The sequence below is a fragment of the Euprymna scolopes genome, chromosome 18 (assembly GCF_053919585.1).
Source record: "Euprymna scolopes isolate OS-2025 chromosome 18, ASM5391958v1, whole genome shotgun sequence".
In the NCBI taxonomy this organism is placed as follows: Eukaryota; Metazoa; Mollusca; class Cephalopoda; order Sepiida; family Sepiolidae; genus Euprymna; species Euprymna scolopes.
In genome coordinates this window covers 54,984,686-55,009,324 of record NC_136499.1, presented here as the reverse complement: position 1 = coordinate 55,009,324, position 24,639 = coordinate 54,984,686, and the positions used below count along the sequence as shown (strand labels likewise).

Below are 24,639 nucleotides of genomic sequence, written 5' to 3'. Positions count from 1 at the left end.
TGCTCGCCAAATTTCTGGTCTAATACCGATCACCTCGATTTTCCCAAATCTCAGTACTCAGTATATCCAAGTTCGAATCTGTAGACTTAAAATTGACAGGGTGATTGCGTATGGAAATATACACAGAAAGACACACAGACAAGCACACAGCAGACATACAGACAGACACACAGATAGACAGACAGATACACAGACACATTCAATTTTATATATACATATATATATACATATAGATGTATATATACATATATAGATAAGTGAACGTGTCCGTGTGTCTGTGTGTCTGTCTGTGTGTCTGTGTATCTGTATGTCTGTGTACATTTCCCTACGCAATAACTCTGTAAATTTTAAGTCTACAGACTTGAAATTTGATATACGGGTACTAGGATATGGGAACATCGATGTGATCGGTTTTCGGCCAGAAATTTCGTTGTTAAGGGGTAAAAGTTCAACGATTTGACCTTTGAGAACTCTACAAAACTCCGACGATTTTTGGTCTACGTACTTAAAATTTTAGATATAGGTTTCTTGGACGTTGATCTAACTTAAAAACTTTATTTGAGCTCAAAACAAAGGGGTCAAATTAAAAAAAAAAAAAACTTTTTTATTTGTTTTTGCTCAGCATACACCTCCAAACGCGCGGGCAACGCCGGGCTTTAATGCTACCGTATATATATATATATATATATATATATATATATATATATATATATATATATATATATATATATATATACATCCATATATATATATATATATATATACAAATATATATATATATATATATATATATACAAACATATATACATATATATATATATATATATATATATATATATATATATATATATATATATATAATCTAGGGACATTAAAAATCTTTCAATTTACCTAATCCTTTGTTTTCTCTTGTTTAGTTTTTCTTAAGTTTCCTACCTTTTACGTATTTACAGTTTACATGCAACATTTTACGAGGGGCATGCTATAAGCAATTCCCCTGATCCACTCTCCATAGGAGTAGTGCAAAGAAACTGTCACAGTTATTAGTCTTTCTCTACATAGGAACCACGCAGTGTTATGCATTTCTCACATCGTTTGATGCAGCTCTGGAGACCATTTTTGTAGAACACCCCAGGTTGGTCCTCCAACCACAACGAGACTTCAGAAATCAAGGCTGCATCATCAGAGAAACACTTTCCTTTCAAAAACTACTTCATGGCTGGGAAGAGGTGAAAGTCAGTGGGTGTAAGGTCAGGAGATTAGGAAGGATGGGGTGTATTTCATAACCACACCCCCGTGCTTCTTATCTTGCGACATGTGAGTTGTGGACCGGAGCGTTGTCCTACAGGAGGAGGGTATCTTTGCTGATCTTGCCCCACCTCTTGATTTTGATAGCTTCCCTAAATTTCCTAAACAGTGAAGCGTAATAGGCCCCTGTAATTGTGGTACCATTGCCAGGAAATCTGTGATCACTACTCCGTTCTGGTCCCAGAAGATTGTGGACATTACGTTGGTAGCGGAGGGTTGCACCCGTTGCCTCCTTTGGAGGTGGTGAGTTAAAGTGCCTCCATTTCATTGACTGGGCTTTAGTCTCTAGATCATAGAGATGAATCCAGGTTTCCCTCTGTGTAATCAGTCTTTTGAAAAACTTTGACTCATCTTCTTGGCACATCTTCAAAGTCATCCCCGAGTCTCCACACGTTGTCACTCTGGAACGGTGTCAGCTATCTGAGAATCCATCTGGCAGACACTTTATGCATATGAAAATGGTTATGAATGATAGTTTTCACATACCCTGTACTAATCTTGGCATCTTGAGTTATTAGGCGAATAGTAATGTAATGGCAGCCTCAACTTGACGGGCAGATGGCTTATCAATTGCAGAAGGGAGGCGACCAGGTCTGAGAGCTGTTTCCACAGAGTCTCGGCGATTTTTGAATTCACGATACCCGTGTTTTACAAGGTCATACGATGGGCCATTATCACCATAAGTTTCTTTCCTTTCATCAAATGTCTCCTGTGGCGTGCGTCCTTTCAAATACAAAAACCTGATCATTGCTCGACATTCAACATACTCCATTTCACACCTGGCTCACTTACAACACCTGTAAAACAGAAACCACAATTAGTTTAGAGCTGGATTTTGCCACATAAAACATAGAGATATAAATCATTGCACATGCAAAATTTCAGCAAGATCAGACACCTGGGAGTGGGTTAGGGGAATTACTTCTTGCTCGCTACTCGTAATTTTTGAATTTTACTCCAAGAAAACACCTGTAATATGTAATTATGACATATATATTAAAATACATGTAATAATATTTTAAACCGCGTGATGCTACTGCACCAAATAGATATAATGATATTAATAACTAACTCTATTTATTAGTCCCTGATATACGTTGGTTGGTTGGTAGTTTTAGTTTTACGGCATATCAACCCTTTTCAGATTATTTAATGCGGAGTCCAGTTATTTTGAAGAACATTTTTTTAACAGAATATATTTTTTTAAAGTAGGTTTCTATTATACCCATAGTTGGGACCCTTCCAGGTACAACCACTCCGGGTCAGAGTGGACCTTGAAGCAATGGCCATTAAAGGGCGGTTCCACCCTCTTCAAGGCCCCAATCTGAAGCCTCACCATAGAGTATTGTTTAAGGTCATATCCAGGACCCTCTTAAATACATTTTATCATAAAATTTGAAAAAAAATCACTCAAACTATTCGACGACAATTAATCTTCAGTACTTGTCTGCAATCTTTATCATGTGCAATTATAACCCATACAATCCATTTAATAAATCTTAATAAATCTTTGAGTAATCTTGATATCAACAGGTTTTAATTTAATAAGACGAGTTGATTTCGCATAAAAAATAAAGTTTATATTATTTTAATAGTAGTAAATATAAAATAACAATAATAAGAAAAAGAAAAAAAATAATAATAATAACTCTATAATAATATCTCTATCTAAAATTATATTAAAAAAAACTCCTTTTATTAATAATCATAATCTATAAGGATTGCCCAACACAGTAAAATTAATATTAATAATTCTAAATATTTTAGATTTCCATATTATTGTATAATATTTTATAAACTAAACGCCCACTTTTTAAGCTACCCGATTATTTCTGCAGTAATTTTTTCTAAAATGTAATCAAATCTTTATAGTATTTTATAGATTACCAAATTAAGTGATTTTCATTATGTGTTGATAATAATAATCTTACTAAAAATACTGCTTACAAACTGTATATATATATATATATATATATATATATATATATATATATATATATATATATATATATATATATATGTTAAAGGGAGGTAATCTTTACTATGTGATTTTTACAAAATACAACCCAATATTACTATTATACTAATAATTTTTATCTTAGGTAAAATACTTACATTAAAAATCCATGGAATAAACACATTATTTTAAACATTGTTTTCTTTGTTTCAAGCAATTCATTTTATTTTGAAAGGCAAATCTTTCTAACTTAAAATATATAAATGTTAATGCATATATATATGCATACATATATATGTATGTGTATATATATACATATATATACTACCTTTTCTCTATCAATAAATAGATAAATAGAGAAATCAAAAGTTTTATATTTAATTGGGTAGGAAAATTTATATACAACTCCACTGAAAATATCTAAACTAGACTCAATCTTTATAGACCACTCTAACACTTTATTTAATGCATTGCTTCATCTCCTTCCCTGTAAACATCTGAATTTCCCATCTTTTTAACCTACTATTTTCCCATATTCTCGTGATATATCTTCCACATTGACTGATTTACCTCGCCTAGACCTTTCCGTCGAAATGACTCGAACATTCATCTCAAAATACTCTTCCAATAATAACTTCCGTTTGGTTATCTTTCTTTCCCCATATCCTTTCTGTTTCCCTCCCTTTCTTAATACTCCAGCAGTCACTGAAAATATAGTAATAAAATATTGAATTTTTCGATTTGATAAAGACGAATAATCGTGCTTTAGTGCTTTATTTTTTGTTAATGCTCACCGGTTGGCTTCAGGGTTTCAGTATTTCGGCTCTTAATTAACATACAATCCCAAATAATACACTGATATTTAATTTTGACTTTTAACCGAATGGAAAGTCAATTTTACCATTTGGATTACAATTTATGACAAAAGAAACATACTGCTGCTGATCTAAGAATAACCAACAATAAAACAGACTAATTCTAACTAAAACAATTACTACCTACTACTTTAGATACCTCACCAGAGCCATTTGTTTTTTCTCTCCATTTTTTCATTCTTAAAACTATATGGAACTTAATAATACCCTTCTACATTTTTAAAGGCGTCTTACTTTATAAAGATACGAGATATTGTCTGTGTTTCTTTTATTTCAACCCTCATTCCTTTTCTTTATGTCTACTAAAGGGAGGTAATCTTTAATATGTGATGTTTAACAAAATAGACTACAACCCAATATTACTATAATACTAATAATTTTTATCTTAGGTAAAGTACTTACATTAAAAATCCATGGATTAAACACATTATTTTAAACATTGTTTTCTTTGTTTCAAGCAATAAATTTTATTTTGAAAGGCAAATCTTTCTAACTTTAAATATATAAATGTTAATACATATATATATATATATATATATATAAATATACATATATATGTGTATATATATATATATATATAATAAGTTATAAAACATGTATGGATATTAAGCTACGGATACATGTGTATGTGTGCATAATATTTTTCCAATCTTCATATCTTTTTTTAAAACATGCCATCTTTTGATACGCAGTTTTAATTAAAAGATAGTAATATCAAAATATATTCGCAGTGTTAAAGTTATCGTCAACCGCATCTCGGAGATAGAATCCAACATGACAAGCTGGTTTTTCTGATATTTTCATTTGAGTACTTGTTTAGAGATTGTCACCGATAGAGTATACATATTTTATTCACATCATTGTCAAGGATTTAAACAGTAATCAATCCAATTTGGGTCCTGTCGGAAGTAAATTAAGATCCTCATAATGTTTTTTTTTTTTATTTTGATTCGAGAATAATATCATCATGAAATAATAATGTTTAATCAAATGTGACCATATTTATAAAACGACTTAATGTAGAGAGTTCGAGATTATATTCATAAGTGTATATACATCAACTTTCTTAGACTAAACAGTGTTTTCTAATCATTTATGTTTGCCACAGTTTTATTATTTATGTATTTCTATTATTTTTGTACTACTATAGAAATTAAGTCGATTATGTTCCTAACTAACATTTTTTTTTGTTATTATTTAGTCGATAGTATTAATTTATTTGTCGTTCGTAATTACGTAGAATCAAGTTGCAGTCTAAAAATGTTTGTTAAATATTACTATATATATATATATATATATATATATATATATATATATATATATATATATATATATTTGTGTGTGTGTGTGCAGAGTGGATATCAGGTAAAAGATATTCAAGAGTGACAACTAATGAATTTAACGAGGAGAAGGCCAAGATATATTTTATTAATATAAACGCCTTTACTATGTCGAGATAGTCAGTACGTTAATTTTTCAGACTAATTGTCGGTTAAAACCGTATGCCCCCTTTAGGCGACTAAATATATGGTTGCTATCCATTCCTAATATATATATATATATATATATATATATATATATATATATATATATATATATATATATATATATATATATATACGCCAATAAAGCGACAATGAATTTTTCGTGTTTCTTCCTCATGACGATATGTCAAGCTATGTAGCAAATATAATAATAATGAGATTAGCGCCGCAAGTAAGGCAATTAAGTTCTATTAATTCCGTGAGGACAACATAGCGACTAATCATTCAGATAATATTAAACAGAAAGAAGGGGCAATATAGCCGTCAACAGAAGTTGACGACTTATTCATAAATTTACAAATGCTATTCAACATTTCGTTAAAGCGGTCTCATAATTATACTAGTCGAAATAAATAGAAATGATTAATTTGACACTTACATATCTGTAGAAACATCAAGTAGAAACATCTATCCAACCAGGAATATTTTAAACATGTTTTAGATATAATTAAAAAAATAAATTTGACAGGTTGCTGGACCAATACGCTTCGATTAATGAAGCCATACAGTAAAAAAAGAGATCCTTTTATATTTCTAGATTACATGTGTATACTAGAAAAAAACGTGCCAGTAAATAAAAATATTTAGAAAAAAATCAATCGATGTCATAATTGGAGATGTTCTTAACAATCTACTATATTGCTGCAGTAATCTTCAATACAGATTTGACGTCAGTTTACTAAATGTTGCTTTTACCACCTAATTAGCAAGTTCTTAACAGTAAGTTCCGCATAAAATGATATACACTCTAAAAGAAGTAACGCCCAGAATTAATCTTGTACACTTACATATGCAAATGAGTGATTGCCCCCAAACGTTAGATTTACATAGAATTTAAAAAAAAGTCTTCATAATAATTTTGCTATACTTACTTTTCCACACCATAGTCTGAAGTAATGCATAATACAAACTTCAGTTCGAAGTATTTTTTTATCATTAAGCCAGCGTACATAACACACTTCGCTTTAAACTAAAAAACAAAACCAAAAATTAAAAAAAATAATAAAGGTTTGTTTAAATACGGATAAATTTAGAAGTTATTCAAGCATATTATTTCCATGTAGACAAAACTTTCCTTACACATAGAATATTTAAATCTATTTACTGTAGAAAAGTGTTGTTTAAGCAAAAATCACACGTGATTTACTATTAATATTCTTATATAAGTTGTATTTCATTTTGCTACGCATGTCTTCGCGCTCTAAATTTGGCTAGTATTATTTTCCTATGGATTAGTATCTGGTATTCCTTGACTAGGCAGACAAGCATGTCTCGGATATACTGGGAGAAATATAAAGATGCCTATGTGTACATATATATATATATATATTTGTGTATATATATATGCATATATATATATATATATATATATATATATATATATATATATATATATAATCTCGTTTCTAATTTCAGATGAGGTTCAGCATATATATGGTTAGGTACAAGAAAATACGCACACAATGAAAGTTTCTCCGGATTTTGATGGTAAGCCTTTATATCTATGTTAATATAAGCATGTGTTATTTTTAATCATGGTGTACATACATATATATATATATATATATATATATATATATATATATATATATATATATATATACATACATATAACTATATATATATATATATATATATATATATATATATATATATATATATATATATGCATTATACCGTTTCCGTAAAAAAAAACAATTATAATATTTTTATCTGTCTATCTATCTATCTATCTATCTATCTATCTATCTATCGGTTATACAAAATGAACTTTGGGTGTGAGTTTGCCTCCTATGCACTCTTAACGGCTAATACTTGTTTTTTTTATAGTATTTAACACAAATGTATATTCTTCTCCAGAGAGTAGTCCTAGATAAAGGTTTTCTGAAGATTTCCTGAAAGACTTTCGATAATCACTTATCGGCAACTCCGAGAAAAGAAAGAGCAGGCAAGTATAAATAAATTAACACGGTATACAGCCTGAACCTACAAGTGCAATTGCGAATTATATACTAGCGCACAAGCTGAAATGCTAGGCACATAAAATATACGTGGATTGTTTGATATGACGTTCAAAATAAATGTTTCTCTTAAGATAAAATTTGAATCAGGATACTTGATTTTTTCATTTCCAACTTTAGTTCAAGCCCCCATCTTACCACGTGTGTGTGTGTATATATATATATATATATATATATATATATATATATATATATATATATATATGTCAAAATATTGTTAATTTATTACCCACACAGCAGGAGCCGTATAGTGCAATGGTGAGAAGCCCTGATTGTCATTTGGTGGTCGGGTTTCGATTGTGGGTTTAGGCAGTTGCCTGTCTTGCCGCACTGATGAGCTGTGAAACAGCGAAACAGTACCGTATGTGGATGACTACATATATATCGTTTCCATAGAAAATGCGCTATGATTCCATTTCCGTTTGATTAAAACCTGTTTTCGTCTTTTGTTACAGGCCATCTACTAGTTTGCTAGTTTTGTACAACTCCCTAGAGGAATAAGATCCATTTATCATGTCTGAAAGTAACACGATATTTTCAACGCATGCTCTCTAATGATCGAATTTATGAGAACATGGTCATTGCCAGTACCCGCAAAATGCATTCCTGGATTACCCCGAATAATAGGGACGTGCCTAATGTGGAGAAAATATATTTTCTGGCTACTGTCATGGTTTTTGGTGTGGTTTTAAGTGAGGGCTACCTCACATCTTCAAAGTCGGCTTACAAGGTTAACATCAACGTGTACTTGTATGTCCTGAATAGTGCGTTGATCCACTGGCCCACTCAGGTGACGGATAGCATACTCTGGATTTGGCAACAAGACTCAGCGCCGGCTCACATGTCAAAAGAGATCAAGGTTTAGAAGGAATGCTACGACTTTGTACTATTCCCCATTTTCCCCTACCTAGACCCGCTGAACAACTTCTTTTAGTAATACTTCGAGCACACAAACAAGTCTTCCGCAAGGCCAGAGCCAGCTTAATCGCTGCCATCCACTGGGCATTCGTCCAAATTCCGGCGGCGCTTGGTGAAAGTGCATGCTCCCAGTTTCGGACTCGAATCGTGGGGGTAATTGATTCTAAAAGCGGTTACACTGAACATACATCTATTCAACTAAATAATCAATTACTCAAACTAATATTTTTAATGAAAGGGTAAAATGAAGCAATAGTGTTGTTTTCTGTATAGCGGCACTTTTATCGTTTCTCGCTGCATATATACATAAATATTGCCAATAAGGTTTCTCATTTATAATCATGAACAATTTATTTCAAGTGTCTTATGCAATTTGAAATATACGAGTGTTTCTTCTGAATCACTTCTTTTATTTTAACGCACCGATATTTTAAGTATAGTTTTTATTTTTATATGTTTTGAATATTTTTTTTTTAATTCTCGGATGTTTCCAAATATTTGGTCATGGTTCAAACCTATATAAACACTAGTAAAGACTAAACACCCCAATAGGGTTCGTATATGAAAATAAATGGCAATCCTTATGATGCTTTATAAGCTCCACTAAAAACATATCTCTCCTTGATACATTTTTTAAATATTTTATATGTGATCATATTATTGGTGAATTAAGAAATGTTTTCGAAATGGCAGTAGTTTAGTAGAAAACAGCACAGATTGACCACCCGAGTGTCCTAATAAATAATCGAGTTCCTTATATATATATATATATATATATATATATATATATATATATATATATATATATATATATATATATATATATATATATATATATATAAGAAAGCCGGTCGTCATTGCCATGCCGTAAAATACGTTTAAATATGATATTTTTTGTTGTTTGCAGATTTCGTATTATTATTATTGTTGTTATTATTATTGTTGTTATTATTATTATTATTATTATTATTATTATTATTATTATTATTATTATTATTATTATTGTTATTATTGGTATTATCATTATTATTGTTGTTATTGTCATTATTATTATTATTATTATTATTATTATTATTATTATTATTATTATTATTATTCTATCAGGACGTCCAGCATTACCAGGTCGAAAAATACATGTTATTTTGATTAAGGGCGATTTAGTATTCATTATTATGTTATATTGGAACTAATGCATAACTATTTATTTACTATTGTAAATAAGTTATTGAATCAGTTGATAAATAGATGTATAAGCATTTCAATTAAACCAATTATTTATAATTTTCCTTCAAATAAACACGTCAATAGAAAGTTTTTATGAGTTCTAATACAGTGCTAGCCCTTGGGGCGCCTTCCGTTTCCTAGTTGTAAAACGTTGTGCGAATGAGGGAGAGCGTTGCCAGGCCGTAAAAGCCACTTTAATATTGTAAACTGTGTCAGCGGGAGAACAAAAAATGTGACAACAAGGTCGGTGGGGCGTCCGGCTTTTCCAGGTCGTAAATAATAGGAGAGCTGAGGCAGTGCAACAAAAAATCGTGTAATATATGTCACTAGATGATCCGAAAGAAAAATTGTGTGAGCAAAAATATAAATAGATGAGAAATTATGCACGCAAAGCGCCAACTCATTTACCGATGTGACTACGATTACAAGTGCGAAAATTATAGTTATTTTAACGACAGAAGGGTTAACGAACAGTGCATAACTTATTAACAAAAATGTGAAGAAACCTTTCTGCCTGCAATTTGTCAGTAGTTTTTGTAGTTATAATGTTATTTTCGTGGATTTTTGCACCCGAAATTGTCATATGAATTAAAGTTAAACACTGCTTTAAATGTAAAGGAAATTAGGTATATTGTTTGTTGTTGTTTTTAATAGAAAAGCGTAATTAAATTGGAATTTTTGTTTCATTTAAATAACAATTTAACACCCAATTCTTTTAATCTGCTGATAAAAAACATCGAAATAAAGCGAATTCATTCATCTTTTTTATATATTTAGTCGCCGAAATTATAAAATAATTCGATTTAAATTTAAAAAAAAACATCTACCAGTACGCGTGCACTGATTCAAATCTAAAAAAAAGGTCATGAGATAAACAATCTAATCAACTAGGCCACAGCGCTCATTACGAAATCACGTTGTGACGTTGGGAATTCTCGTATTTAAAGTAATTAAAAGAACAATGGTTTATGCATTCGCAGTTGTTGAAAGCGTTCATAAAGAGACGATTTTTGGTGAAATCCGCTTGAAATAAAATGAAATTCCTATACGAAATATTTGACTATTTTTCTAGTGTTTACGAATCATTTGTCCGAGAAATCGTTTTGTTAAACGATTCCGAGTTTCTGTGTGTACGATGCGTATGAAAAAAAAGTTTTTAGCAGTCATGCAAACACACCCACACACATACAAACAAACGGACATCAATACTATATATATAACAAATGAGTGTCCTGTTTGCTAAGGACATACATCCTCATATAGATTCCAATTACACTTTCATTCAAAGAATATCTTGTTTATTCTACAGGCACATCCGCAAAACTAATTTGCTCTTGTGTCGTCAGTATGGCAATTAATAACAACATAACGCCAAGAGTAAATTCTCAGTAGAAATATTGTATCTCTTTAATGAATTTAGTTAAAATTAAATACAATACTGAATGTTGGATAAAACGAAACTACCTCATTCTAAAAAAAATGTTTTAAAAATTACTAATTTAATCAATATTATAAATTTTGAAACTAAACTATATTTACGTAAATCATGTCGTTACATAATTTGAAAGCTTTACGAAAATAAGAACAATTCGGTTATCAAAGCATCTAATCCAGTAAATGGCACGAAATTTATATGTTTAAAGGAAGGGATGAATTAGAATTGGTCAGTTTGCTATAAGTTTAACGGAGACTAGCTTTTGAATTTTAGCATTGTTGTTCTTGAAATAAAGTCAAACCACTTAAAGAAGCTATGTAACTTATATTTACCAATCCCATGTTATGTAAAAATATAAAACTATTTCCAATAAAAGGTCATTTTGGATTGATTAAGTTATCTGGAAAAAAACATTTATATTAAAAACTCGCAGAGTCTCTTGGTTTTCCACTATTTAATTAAAGTTTATCTGAACTTAAATAATTGTAAAAACATTTTCCAAGAAATATCGATAGCAATATTTGGAAATAAGAATTAGCACTCGTACAATTAAAAAAATTATATATAATTGGCATCTTATTATCTATCCTGATTTCGTCGACTTATCTTACTTTCCAAAATTTTTACTGTTGTTCATTCCAATCTTTAATTTTAATAATAGCCAATCTTATATTTAATTGAAGAGTTGCGGTTCTTTTTTTTATTTTATGCCGTGTTTTATTAAACATTTTGTTTTTATATATTTTACTTTTATTTCTGTATGTTTTCCTATTTGTTGGGATCTATTTATATCTTCCGCATTTAATTAACTTATCCTTTTGAAATAGATACGCTCAAAAGTTTTGATTTTATTTTCTTGGTCACGTTATTAAATAGTTTCAATCTTAAGGTGTAGAGAAGCTTGGTATAAATTTGCAGATTTTCTTAGTTACTTTATTTCCATCAAAGCTATTATTATGCATTGATCGATTCTTACGATGTGGCTTGTTTTTCGCTAAGGAAACTACGTGGCTATAAATTTTCTTTACTATCGAAAAAGTCATATTGTAATTTACAATTAATAATCCATATTGTAATTTAAAGTTTATAATTTCTTTACTATCGAAAATGCCATTTTGTAATTTGAAGACAAAGTTGAAGTGTTTTTGTTAAATATTTTCTTGAATAATATGCATTATACGATTGCATATTGATATATGTCTCAAAATAATGCAACATGTAATTGTCATATTCAAAGAATATTATGAGAAAATACCTCTTCAGCTTACTTTGTACGAAATTATAAATTAATATTTAAACAAGCGCCAATCTAAAACCATACCACTAAGTTAACAGGTGTAAATAGATCTAGAATAGCTCATCCATGCACAGTCAATAGGTTACAAAGAATCAAATTTAGACAAAGGTTTCCAGGACTTCACTATTATCGTTTTGGGGACCAAGTGAGACAGATGCTTGAGAGAACCGAAATCGACCAAAATTATGATCATTTAAATTTACAAAAAAGAATAAACCCAGAGGATTGTAGGATTGTTTGCGAGGTTACATTGCAATTAACTGATTCCTCTGTGGGTTTTGAGTTTTGCAATCCTTAGATGGGCATTTAACAGCGCAAGCACTACTTTTATGACTATCCATCTTTAATTTCAACACTTACAAGTAAATGCAGGAAACTTGAATGCCTAATTCAGATAACTTGAATGCCTACTTTACACCACCCACAGAAGAGATAACTTGAATGCTTACTAGACAAGACCCTGCGGTGTCTTCAATGCCCCTGTATAGGGGGGTTGTCAAGATAAAAGTCCTGACATGAAGACACTACCAACAGGAAGTAAACCCTGACCAAATATTAAAAAAAGACAACATGAATAAAAGTATAAACAAAAGAAAACACTGGCAGGCTGGAACTCAGGATTAAAGGGCCCCTCAACTCTTTCATGCACCAAAGTGGAAGATGTAAGCAGTGGTGCAAACCTGCATTTCTGACAGTTACAATATTGAAATACCACAGACAAATCGGGATCAGCCATCAGGCCCCTATAAAAATGTCCTGGCTCCCTACCATTAACAACGGCAGCAACCAAAACGGTACTGCTGTTTTGCTACCACTATTCAAATTTTGAAAAACGGAGCAAAACATCAAATCAAATGTAAATTACGAGAATTAGAAAGACTAACCCTTCCGTTGGAAAAAAATTAAGCCCATAAAACTAACCGGAATTTGATATAATAGGATGCGTTAGTGTCTTCTCGTTACGGATTAAACCTCTCAGTTGTGATTTATATATTAGGTTTGTTATCTTTGTATGTTGCAACACGCTGTAGCTTCAAAAGAAAAGTAGAACATAGGCTCGGATACTGATATTGTGCCATTGACAACCATTCGATACAGCCAGGACTGCTTGTAATTCATCGAACTATATGTAAATATTAGTACAATTTTAAAATAAATAGATAAAAGGTGACGCTATATTGTCTCATGCGCTTATCGTTAAACAATGTCGCTTATTTTTATGTGGCACTCAAACGTATATGTAAAAATGATAGATTTGTTCTGTTTATAGAAAGAGCTTGGCAGTAAAAAACAGATATCAGAGGACGTTCTTCCATTCCCCAAGCCGATATAAATTTCTTAATAATAAAACCAATAAGCCCACTAATCAAACAGCCATGTTTATTATATACAAACAGACCTTCTGGAATTGCATGATTTCAAATACGCGTAAATATTATATTTTAATTCATACAGAAACTGAGACATGTGCATGCGAGCGTTGTTTTATTTTTCTAAACAGATCATATATTTTTAGTACAAGGATACTCGAGCTAAAATCGATACCAAAAGTTAATGGCAGTGAATTGAGTAAGGAAACTATTAGTCTAGCTTTACACGTTATTTAATGAGTGTTTTCACAACTATTTACTCGTAACATTGTGTTAATGATTAGCACATGCGCAGTCGTAAAAACACTGAGTACCCTAAATAACAACTTTTCAATGTTTACCACTTAGCAGCACTTTTTGGGATGAAAAGCGATTAAAATATTTGCATTATTTAAAATCTACTACATACCAAATGTCAAGTCTGTAGAAGGAGAATTCATTGAATATATAGCTTCAGAATTGTCCTCACACAAATATTCTCACTTTTATAGACATATAGATCATACATTTAAAGGGATTCTGTACAGTCAGTAATTCGTCTAATCTTTGCGAATAATAACATACGCATAGCTTCATAGGATGTCTGCTGTGATATCGCAAGTGAATGGTTGTATTTTACCGCATCGTATTGAAGAAGCCATGCACAATATCTGTACCAGACTTTTCTAGTTCATAGATTAGAGCCCTGTGGCATACAATGTCAAGTTAATGCGTAGTAATTGGGCCTCAGAATTAAAAGAATATTTCCTTATTTCTAGACAAGTTTATTCTGTTTTATGGAAATCGCTTTAGAAGGAGCCCAAAGCCTTTTTATTCAAAAAGCAAGCATACCACATTCAGAGAAAAAAAAAACTAACCTATAATAAATGTAAGATGCATTGATTATGATCCAGAAAACAGCAAGTTACCCCTTTGTTAGAATCATACTTCGTGTAATGAAAGGATGTTATGAGGGAATCGGTAGAGATCTGTCTGAGGAGTCTCATTTAACCTTGTCAGGAAATTAACGTAAATCGGCACATATTTAATAGTAGTGAACAAAAATTACGAGGGCCAAATGCCACTCGAAGATAAAATAATGTAGATTGTTATTTGTATAGTTAACATAATATGCTGGCGAGCAACCATGGAGATTCGCAGTATTATTAATCTTATCACCTATAAGTAGAATATTTAACAAAAAGTGTTCCGAATTTCACATCTAAATTACCTTCTATCTTTAACACATGACGTCAGAAAATGATGATATTACCCATTTATCATGCCATGTATGATACCTATATTTCTTGCAATCGTGTAAATAGATGATAGATAAATTTCGTAGTGTCATCCAGGAATTTTTAAAAACCACGCTAAAATGATAATAAAATGCACGTTTATAACCACATATTAATAGTATTTTTTAAGGTTCCAGTCAAGAGCTTGCAAATTCGGCCATGTTTCATTATTAAAATGCTAATTTAAGGCAGATATTGCAAGTATTGTTTCTGTTTATGTTTCTCATGAAATGCGAGAAAACAAATAGTATATTATAAGAAAAGCATAATCAAGTTTAGAAGCATTCATTCAAAAAAGAGACGTTTTATGTGTTTGAATACAAGATTATATAAACAAGAAAACGCAGCATGTTTGACAATAGCCCCTGAAAAACAAGCAAATATATCTTATTTGCAAGACGCTATATATTTATTACAGTGCACTTGTGCATGCCATTTTTCCAAGTTTTAAATTTTATTGCATATCGTTCTCAGAAACTGTTCTCATGTACATATTCCATTTTTGAAATTCACTTGCTGTGACAATCTGGCTTTAGTAGAGTGCATTCTGATTCCTGCTATACCTGTTTATTTGGCCTTGTAATCTAAGAAATTAGTAAGGATAGCTTATAGGGAAAACATACCCAATTTTCAAGTGCATACGACAATTTAAAATGCCTCAACACGATAATCTAGAAAAAATATTTAAGCCGATTTTTAGCGTGCAGCAAACATGTCTGAAAGTTTTAATCACAACTTCTCCACCTAATTATAAAATATTATTTCATTGCAATTTATTAATAAAAGTTCTTGTCATTACTTTTTCATATTAGAATATATGTTCAATGAGAAATATCAAAACAGATCGATTAATAAGCTTATACATATTGGTTAAACGGGGCAGGCGATATTAAAAGTTAATAAGTTTTATTTCTATGCGTTAATTAATAGTTGTGCGTTTGTTTATGGCTGCATGCATGAGTTAAGACAACGCAGAACATTTATTATTTACTTGCTCGTGTGTTGCTTCTTTTTATTATTTAATAAAAGTAATATCTTGAACTTTCAAAATCGTCTTCGCCTTGATGCTGTTTCTGACAACATTTTTATTTTATTTTTTAGCCATTGCCATCATACACACTGATGTGTAAACATCGGTGCAATATATGGTACTTAGATAAATCGATTGCCATTTTTCTTGAAACGCATACACAAGTTGTCATATTGTCAATTGTGTGAAATTGCAACAGAAAATCCTTTTCGTTCTATTCTTATCACTATAACCTCAGAAAGATGCGCTTATATTTCATAAGTCGTATAACATTATTTTTCTACGTAAACTCGTAGTTTTCATTAGGGTCTTGTTCATTAAGTCATGGCCTGTCAAACATTTCTTATCTAACTATACCTTATATTCAACTAACAAATAATCTGTAACCATGCAAATGACGTTAAAGATACATGATGCTATTTACAATTAAATAGCTTAAAATAAGAGATACATTGAAGTAAATTATATGTTTGTGAATGCGTTTAATATAAAAAATAAACATATTAACAATGCATGTAGTAAAAACAGTAGAAGAAGAGAATCAGAGGAACATATGTTGTTGGTTAGTTTGTTGTTTTTTCAGGTTATTTAATGCCGAATCCAGTTGTTTGGGAGAATTTCTTTTTGATAGAATATATTTTTTTGTGTTTTTTCTTCAAGGCGGTTTCCATTTAACCCACAGTTTGGAGCCTGAAATTGCACTTAAGGGGTGGCTCCACACTCCCCAACGCTCGCAAGCTGGGGCCTCACCATCGGATATAGTTTAAGGAAATATCTGAAAAAACGGACAGACGTAAAATCAGAAAATGGATAAGAGACAAGGATAAGTAAAAGAAAAACTATAAAGAAAAAGAAAAGACAAGGTGCTTGCTTTTCAGCACGTACTGCACGCACATGCGAAAAAAATCACCACTAGTTTCGTCTGTCTAATGTAGAGTTTCCTAATTAGAGAGTGTTCTTAAAAGGTTTACGAAGAATTATTTTTTTAGTTTCGATACGACAAGGCCAAGGAGAACACCCTGTATTCCAAGCAATTAAACTTCACTCTAAACGTGCTGTTTAATATACCTATGTGAGATAAAGGCATTCTTGCTATATTATTATCTTAGTGAGGGCGTTCGGCTTTGCCCAATTTTCAGTATATAGCTAATAAATTCATTGTGATGTGTCTTTATACACACACACACACACACACCCATACATTCTCACTTTTATATCCATACAGATTTTAGAATATATGATGGAACTCATATGTAAATTTCTTCCGTAAAAGAAGTCTTAATGCTGCCACCGCGGATTTATAAATTTAGTAGTTATTTCTTTCTTTCTGTGATTTTTATCTGCCCTCTCTTCAAAGCTACAGTTGATTATACAGACGTGCTTATTGTGTTGGTTCTGATATAGCATAAAAAAGACCTTCCCACTACCCACAATATACTATACTGCAGAGGTTTGTATTTCCTCGGTTCTGATTGGTTAAAAAGAGGTTGTTGTTTGAGATCCGTTCTAATCGAAAATCTTCACTTTTACAGAGTATTTTCTCTATTAGATTTTTATTACCAAAAGATTTTTAAACCCACTTCTTGATCAATACAAGGGTTGAACGCATTCTTAGTAAGAGTTTACCTTCATTAAATTTGTGGAGAGGTTCCGATCTTGTGTTCGTTCTTGAATTTATCTCAAGTGAGTAACATCGATCAAAGAATTTTCAAGTACAATTAAATGATCCACGATTAAATTTTATGTAGAAAATAAATAAGATAACAGAGAATCATATACAAAATATGGTGAACGAGATATATCATATCTAATCATATTTTAATATTGACTATTTAATTAGAGTTGCAGCGGACTTAAACCTAAATTTGGAATGAAATTATCTCAAAAAACATTCCCAGATTCCATGTTTTAATTCGTAAGAGAGCACACACCTATGGACACATCATTTCTACACACAGATTATGTCTTAGAAATTCAAGTTAAGTAAAGTAAACATTTTATTATAATGCTGCTTCCATATCTTAAACAAAGAAATTCGCATCTTATTTTTAAATAATCTTGTTTATTATCGTGTTTTATTACGCATATGGATAGTTGTGGCCCACAAAGAGCGTTCACACAGGCCACCAAATACCTTTCTTTGAACCCCACCTGTGGTGTTCCTTGGAAGCTGAGTGACAACAAGTCTCCCCAGATTTCCAATACTCTCCAACTATTTCGATAATATCTGCAAATAAAGTTGTATTATCATAACACCTGCTTGATATTTATTTCTCGTTTGCAGCGGCTAATTGTTTTCATTGGAATTTAAGTGACAATAAGAACTCTGAAGGTCACAGTTTTTTCCCATTTATCAAGCGGATGTCTGGGTAGTGCTCTTTCCTCAGTCTTTCTTTCGTTCTTGAATTTATTTGGCTATTCGTTCTGACTTTTTCGGGGGGGGAGATTTAGAGACTTGATAATGGATGGATGTGGTTGGGGTTAGAGAACATACATATGTAGCTTCATTTTTTTGGTTCCATCTAGCGTTCTATATTTTTACTCTACAACAGTTTGCCTAGCCTGCGCTTTGTGCTCCTGTGTTTTGGGATTTTCCAGAATATTTCATCTGTTTTCATTATTGCTGGTCGTTGATTTCTCCAGTCATTCCTATGATTCCAATTTCTCACATCTTTTTTCGAAGTTTTTCAGGCTTGTTCCTAGTGCGTCTACTACTGTAGGTTGTATTTTTATTTTCTTCATCTTCCATATCCCTATCAGTTCTCTGGCTAGCTCTGTGTATTTTCCTCGTTTCTTCTTTTCTTTTATATCTACCCTATGGTAAGTTGGAACAGCAAAGTCTACAATTTCACACGACTTTTTTTTTCGTGTTAATTATTACGAAATCCGGTTTTCTTGCTTGGATGGGTTTATCAGTCTGTATGTCTATGCCTCATATGTTTTTGCGATTCTCGTTTTTAGTACTGTTGCCGGTTTATGCTTGTACCACTTGTCTGTGCGTTCGAAATGGAGTTGCTTGCATAATTACCAGTGTACTGAAATTCCCCGTCATGTTTTTTCTTGTGTTCCTTTGGAGCCAGTTCACTGCATTCACGTACTATATGGCTTATCGTTTCGTCGTCTTTGTCCACAGTGTCTGCATTTGCTGTTTCTTTGTGTTTTCACGATTTTTGCTTTGATGCTCTCTGTTGTTATCAAGTTATCTTGTGCAGCAGTTATTAGGGATTTTATTTCTCGGCTCCTGTGTATTTCCTCATCCAAATTAAAGTGTTTTCATTATTCTCATCTATTGTCACGCTTATGAATCTTCCATGTGTTTGTTTTTCATTCAATTTATCTTTTCTCATCTTATCCTTTATCTCTCGGTATTTTGGTCGATTGTTCAGTGTCTATTGCTGCCATGATCATCCTTTCCGTATTTTGCGTTACGTATTTTCATATTCTTTTTTTTTTTTTTTTTTTTTTTGTAAGGCACACAGTCTTCTAAGCATTCTTTGCTTTTCATAAAGAGGTGGTCAACATCGTAATTTAGGTGTAGTACACTGGGCATAGTCGGGAGTATACAGGTCTTTTTCATTGGCCGACCCTATGAACGGTTTTTAGTATCTTACTAGTAGTACTGCCTATGTATTTATACGTTTGATTAGGTTTCTGGTATCCAATTTCGTTTAAAGAAGTTTTCTTGTTCTCTTGAGGCATTTCTATTCGATTCTTTCGTTTTTTTCTATGGCTTCCACGGTGCCTGCTTACAGACCTCCTAAGTATTTTAAGGCTTCTTTTTCCCCCCTGGCCCATCTCTCCTTTGGTCGGGTAGTTCCATGGCTCCTGGCGTTTCCAGTTTTCTCTTATTATTACTAGAAGTGTGCACTTTTCTGTACCAAACTCAATTTAGATATTCTGGCTGAAGTTCCTTGTAGTATATATTCGTGCCTCCAGTTTCTTTTCGGTCCTTTCAAAAAGTTTCTGGTCGTGAATGTACAATAGGTCGTTCATTTTTTCCTCTGCATTAGATATCTGCTATCCAGTTTGACATTTTCTTAGGATATTGTTTAGGGGAATCATGGCTATGATGAAAATCAATGGTGATAGTGAATCTCATTGGAAGTTTCCTCTTTATATGTTAAATTCGGTTATTTGTTGTTCATCAGCTGTCAATTCCAGTGGTCATGTTTTCATTGAATTTTCTATTACGTTGCTGATCCTGCCAGGTATGTTATACATTTTTAAGCAGTCTATTATCCATGCTTGCGGGATCCTGTCTTACGCTTTTTTGTAGTCGACCATGCCATGGCTGAATTAATTTTCTTTCTTGTTACCTCCTTTAGGATCTTTTGATTTTAATATAGCAGATCATGTGTTCCTCTTTTTCTATTCTGACCTTCATTTCTGTTCGTCAGCTAGGAGTCTACGATTATTCAGGGAGTGGTAGGCTTGTTCCCTCAGTTGTGCTGTAAATATTTTCCACATAGTGGATGAGGACATGATATCCCTATAGTTGTAATTGCGGTTCTTTTTCTGTGTCTTCTGTATTATTATTATTATTATTATTATTATTATTATTATTATTATTATTATTATTATTACTATTATTATTATTATTATTATTATTATTATTTCCATCATCATTTATCGACTAAGAGTATGTACATTTAATTAAAACGACTTACATATCATGATTTAAAATATAAAGACCACTAAATGCTACTTTATTACAATACAGAATATAATGAAAGTTTACCAGCTTTGAAGCGTGCGGTCTGTTTGACAAATTTAACACTAAATTTCAAGGGGAGAAACCAGATTGTGTAGTTTGATTCTTCATGATAATATGCACGGAAATGTAAGCAAGTATTCCAAGATTTCTAATACATTTTCCCTTTTTTTTATTCAAAATATAAAATTCAGTTTATATGATCTTGTAAATAAATTTGGTTCATCTTTGTTTTTATCACCGAGAAAAAATCATCAATCATCTCTCTCTCCATAGATTAACCGAAAACCGAATAAAAAGATTTTACACAATGTCAATACACTCATGTAAAATCTCTTGTTTGTAGACGTACAATTAACAGAGGTGTTTGTTAGGGAAATGTACACCCACAAACACATGCACGCTCACGCCCACACACACTTGTATTAATATATATATATATATATATATATATATATATATATATATATATATATATATATATATATATATATATATATGCTTTCATTCTATTTTGATATTTATTTTTGGATTGTTAGATTTTAGTATTGTGATTTTTCATTTTAGTCTTTTCGGGTATTCCTTATATTATGTTTTTTTAGAAAGAGGGGTGTATTTAAAATATGTATAGGATATTTTTTTTAATGTTTCTATTTATTTGTCTCCCCATGTGGGTATGGCCAGACCCAGGGTCGGTTCCTAGTGAGGGGGGCAATTCGACGGGGTATCGGTATGGGAGGGGGATGATAGAAGGGATGATAGTTGTTTCCGTCATGAGGGGGTTCTCCTCCACTGACCGAGGAGGGAGCGAGGTGTTGGAACAGATATTATACTATGGTTCTAGGTGTTTGGTTTCGAGGTTAAGTAGGGTTGGTATTGTTCAGTGTGTTGTATTATAGATATGGGTGTTATGTCTGTGGGTGGGTGTATTCGCGCACGTGTGTGTGTTTTAATGTGTCGGTTCTGATTTATGTGTCGGTGTGTATATGTGTATGTGTATGGATGGGCATACGAGTTTACCTTGCATTTCATGTTTTTGCGTGATCATATTAGGCTCTGTTCAGTTCAGGAGTGAATTTGGTGATGAAGTTTTTTTTTCCTGTGTAAGTAAATAAAATAATTGTCTGTTTGGAAGATTGTCATTATTTTGAAGCTGTTTCCACTGCATGTGTGTACGTGTTTTGAAACATAGAGGTTTCTGTTATCTTCAATTTTGATGTTGCTCTTATGTAAGGCCACTGAATTGCTAAAATTTTTGGTGCCGCCTATGTAGGATTTGTTGCATGTTGTGCATCGTAGTGCATATACTACGTTTCTGGAGGTGCAATTTAGATCCTTTTTTATTTTGAATGTTTGTGCTGGGTGTTTGAATGGGTATGTGTTACCTTCCATTATTATGTCACATATTCCACATCGCGTTTTGTTGCATTTTGTAACCCCTTTTGTAGTATGTCGGACGAGATTTGAGGAAGTTAGGATGTGTTTTAAGTTTTTGGGTTGGCGTTTGCTTTTTATTATTTTTGTTGTTTTAAGTATGTTGTTTAGTTTGTCGTTCTGATTGAGAAGGATAAGGTTTTTTTGTTATCTGTGTGAATAATTCTGTTTTTTTGTGTTGTGTCTAGAGACGTATGCTAAAATTTGTTCTTTGTTGTGTTCTTTTGAGGTTCTTGTTTATCTATTGGATTTTTTTCAGCCAGTTCAATACCTTTCTGTATAAGTGGTAGTGGATATCCTCTTTTCCGCAGTGTTATTTGTAGTTCATTCAGTCTGTCTGTTACTATGGTGCAGACTCTACGTGCTAGGGAGTAGGATATTTATTTTAGACAGTTTTTAGGATGGTGGCTTTTGAAGTGGATGTATTGTTGAGTGTCTGTGGGTTTGTGGTAGATGTCTGTGATTATGTTGTTGTTTTTTATTGTTACTAGGATGTCAAGGAAAGGTAGTTCTGTGGGGCTTTGTTCTAGTGTGAAATTTATTTTTGGGAGTAGATTTTGTAGCAAAGTGTGGAATTCTTTGATATCCCCCATGATGTTCTCCAGAGAATAAAGCAGTCGTCTAGGTATCTTTTCCAAGATTTTATGAAGAGTTTTTTATATTGTGCCCGTACTTTTGGTCTATCCTTTCATAAAGGGTCTCTTTTAGGAAGGCGAGTGTAAGGGTGGCATATGTCAGTGCTGTTTTGGTACCCATTTCTGTGCCTAGTATTTGGATGTAGTTGTATTTATTGAATTGGAAGGAGTTGTTATTGAGGATTATGTCGATGTTATATATATATATATATATATATATATATATATATATATATTAAAATAATACAAATGCACGACGCTTAGAAAAATGTTGGAGCATATCTACTTGAGGAGAAATGTAGACAGAAGAAAAACAATATATTGGTATACATCGATTTATTTGTTTAGTAAAAATGAGGAATACAATAATGAGTATTTTTGTAAACGCTCTTTATACTTGGACATTTCGAAGCTATTATTCATTATGCAGTTATTAAAATTATATGAAAAAATGCATCGTTGGTTATTACTAGGCCGGATAAAGGATAAACGTGTTATTGTACTAAACTATCATGATTCTGCCGGCAATATGTCAGTCATACCGAATTAAACGAGAAAAATTGTAACATTGGAGATTGTTGCAACTTATTGTTGAACATCCTTTAAATGAAGCAAATTCCAAAAGAAATTAGTTAATTTGGTTAAAAGTGGTGTACTAAATTCTAGCATAGCTACTAAGATTTCCGTCAGACTCTATTCGTCCAAATTTATTTACGGTTTACCTTAAACTTACGAAGAGGGTATCCATTTAAAGTCCATTTTTCTTTGGCAGTGTCAACAAAGCATAAGGTTGCAAAGAGAGCTTAAATATTTTACAAATAGCATTAGAACATTAGAATGAATCGGTCTTCAAGGTTTATTTAATTTTTAGGATGTATTAAAAGTCTAAGATTGTTGGTAATGTTGTGCATTCTTATGACAAAACAAAAGCTGTTTAATTGTGTCCCGATTTCAGAGACTATAGATATCCGTAAATATTTTTTTATATCATAGCCAGATATCGCCTCCTCCCATTTCTGAAAGTATCTTAGCTGAGCTGAAGAAATACGCCACTATATATGTTTAGTTCAGTTTCAACGATGTCGCAAATAGAACGTGCCTCCGTAGGCTAGGTCCTTGGACTGATGATCGCGAATTGTTCAGTAGGTTGCCGTGAAGACCAATTTCTTTCTTAACCCATGAACCCATTCGTCTGTTTTCGATAGGTGGACGAAACGTTTTGCTACTTAAATAAGTGAACAGACGAAATTAATTGTTCTTACTTCTCAATACAATGCATCTCGCGTTAAAGTATACTTATGAAAGAGAATGTAACCCATCCATATGTTTACCTGATGAATTGATAACAAACACATCATCTACTTACCTTACATCAATATACTCTCAAAAAGATGTTCTCCCTCCCCATCATCATAATTATGTAATTTACAATTGAAAGAGTAGATTCGCTGCCAACTATGTCAGTCGAAAAACATTCATATTGAATGTGAGAGTCCAACACGAACCTAGCAAAATGCTAAATAGGGTATACCGAGCAACAAACGTATTTGCCAATACGCACGTGTCTTCAATCACCGCCATGCATAGCCATCTTCAAGACAAA

General features: G+C 32.0%; 1 protein-coding gene across 14 annotated transcripts in view; it reads left to right on the top strand.

The window, feature by feature from the left end:
* The window catches only part of LOC145297622 (FMRFamide receptor-like), a 1,184,367-nt gene that overhangs the window by 717,379 nt on the left and 442,349 nt on the right, over positions 1-24,639 (top strand). For 12 of the 14 annotated variants that reach the window (XR_013870287.1, XR_013870285.1, XR_013870286.1 and 9 more), the window contains one exon: positions 7,101-7,172. The exons of the other annotated variants lie outside the window; for them this stretch is intronic. Coding sequence is in view for 1 of the 12 variants with exons in the window: in XM_080143706.1 (XP_079999832.1) it covers positions 7,148-7,172 (25 nt within the window). In the remaining 11 variants the exon portion in view is untranslated. The remainder of the gene's footprint in view (positions 1-7,100; positions 7,173-24,639) is intronic. 14 annotated transcript variants of the gene reach the window in all.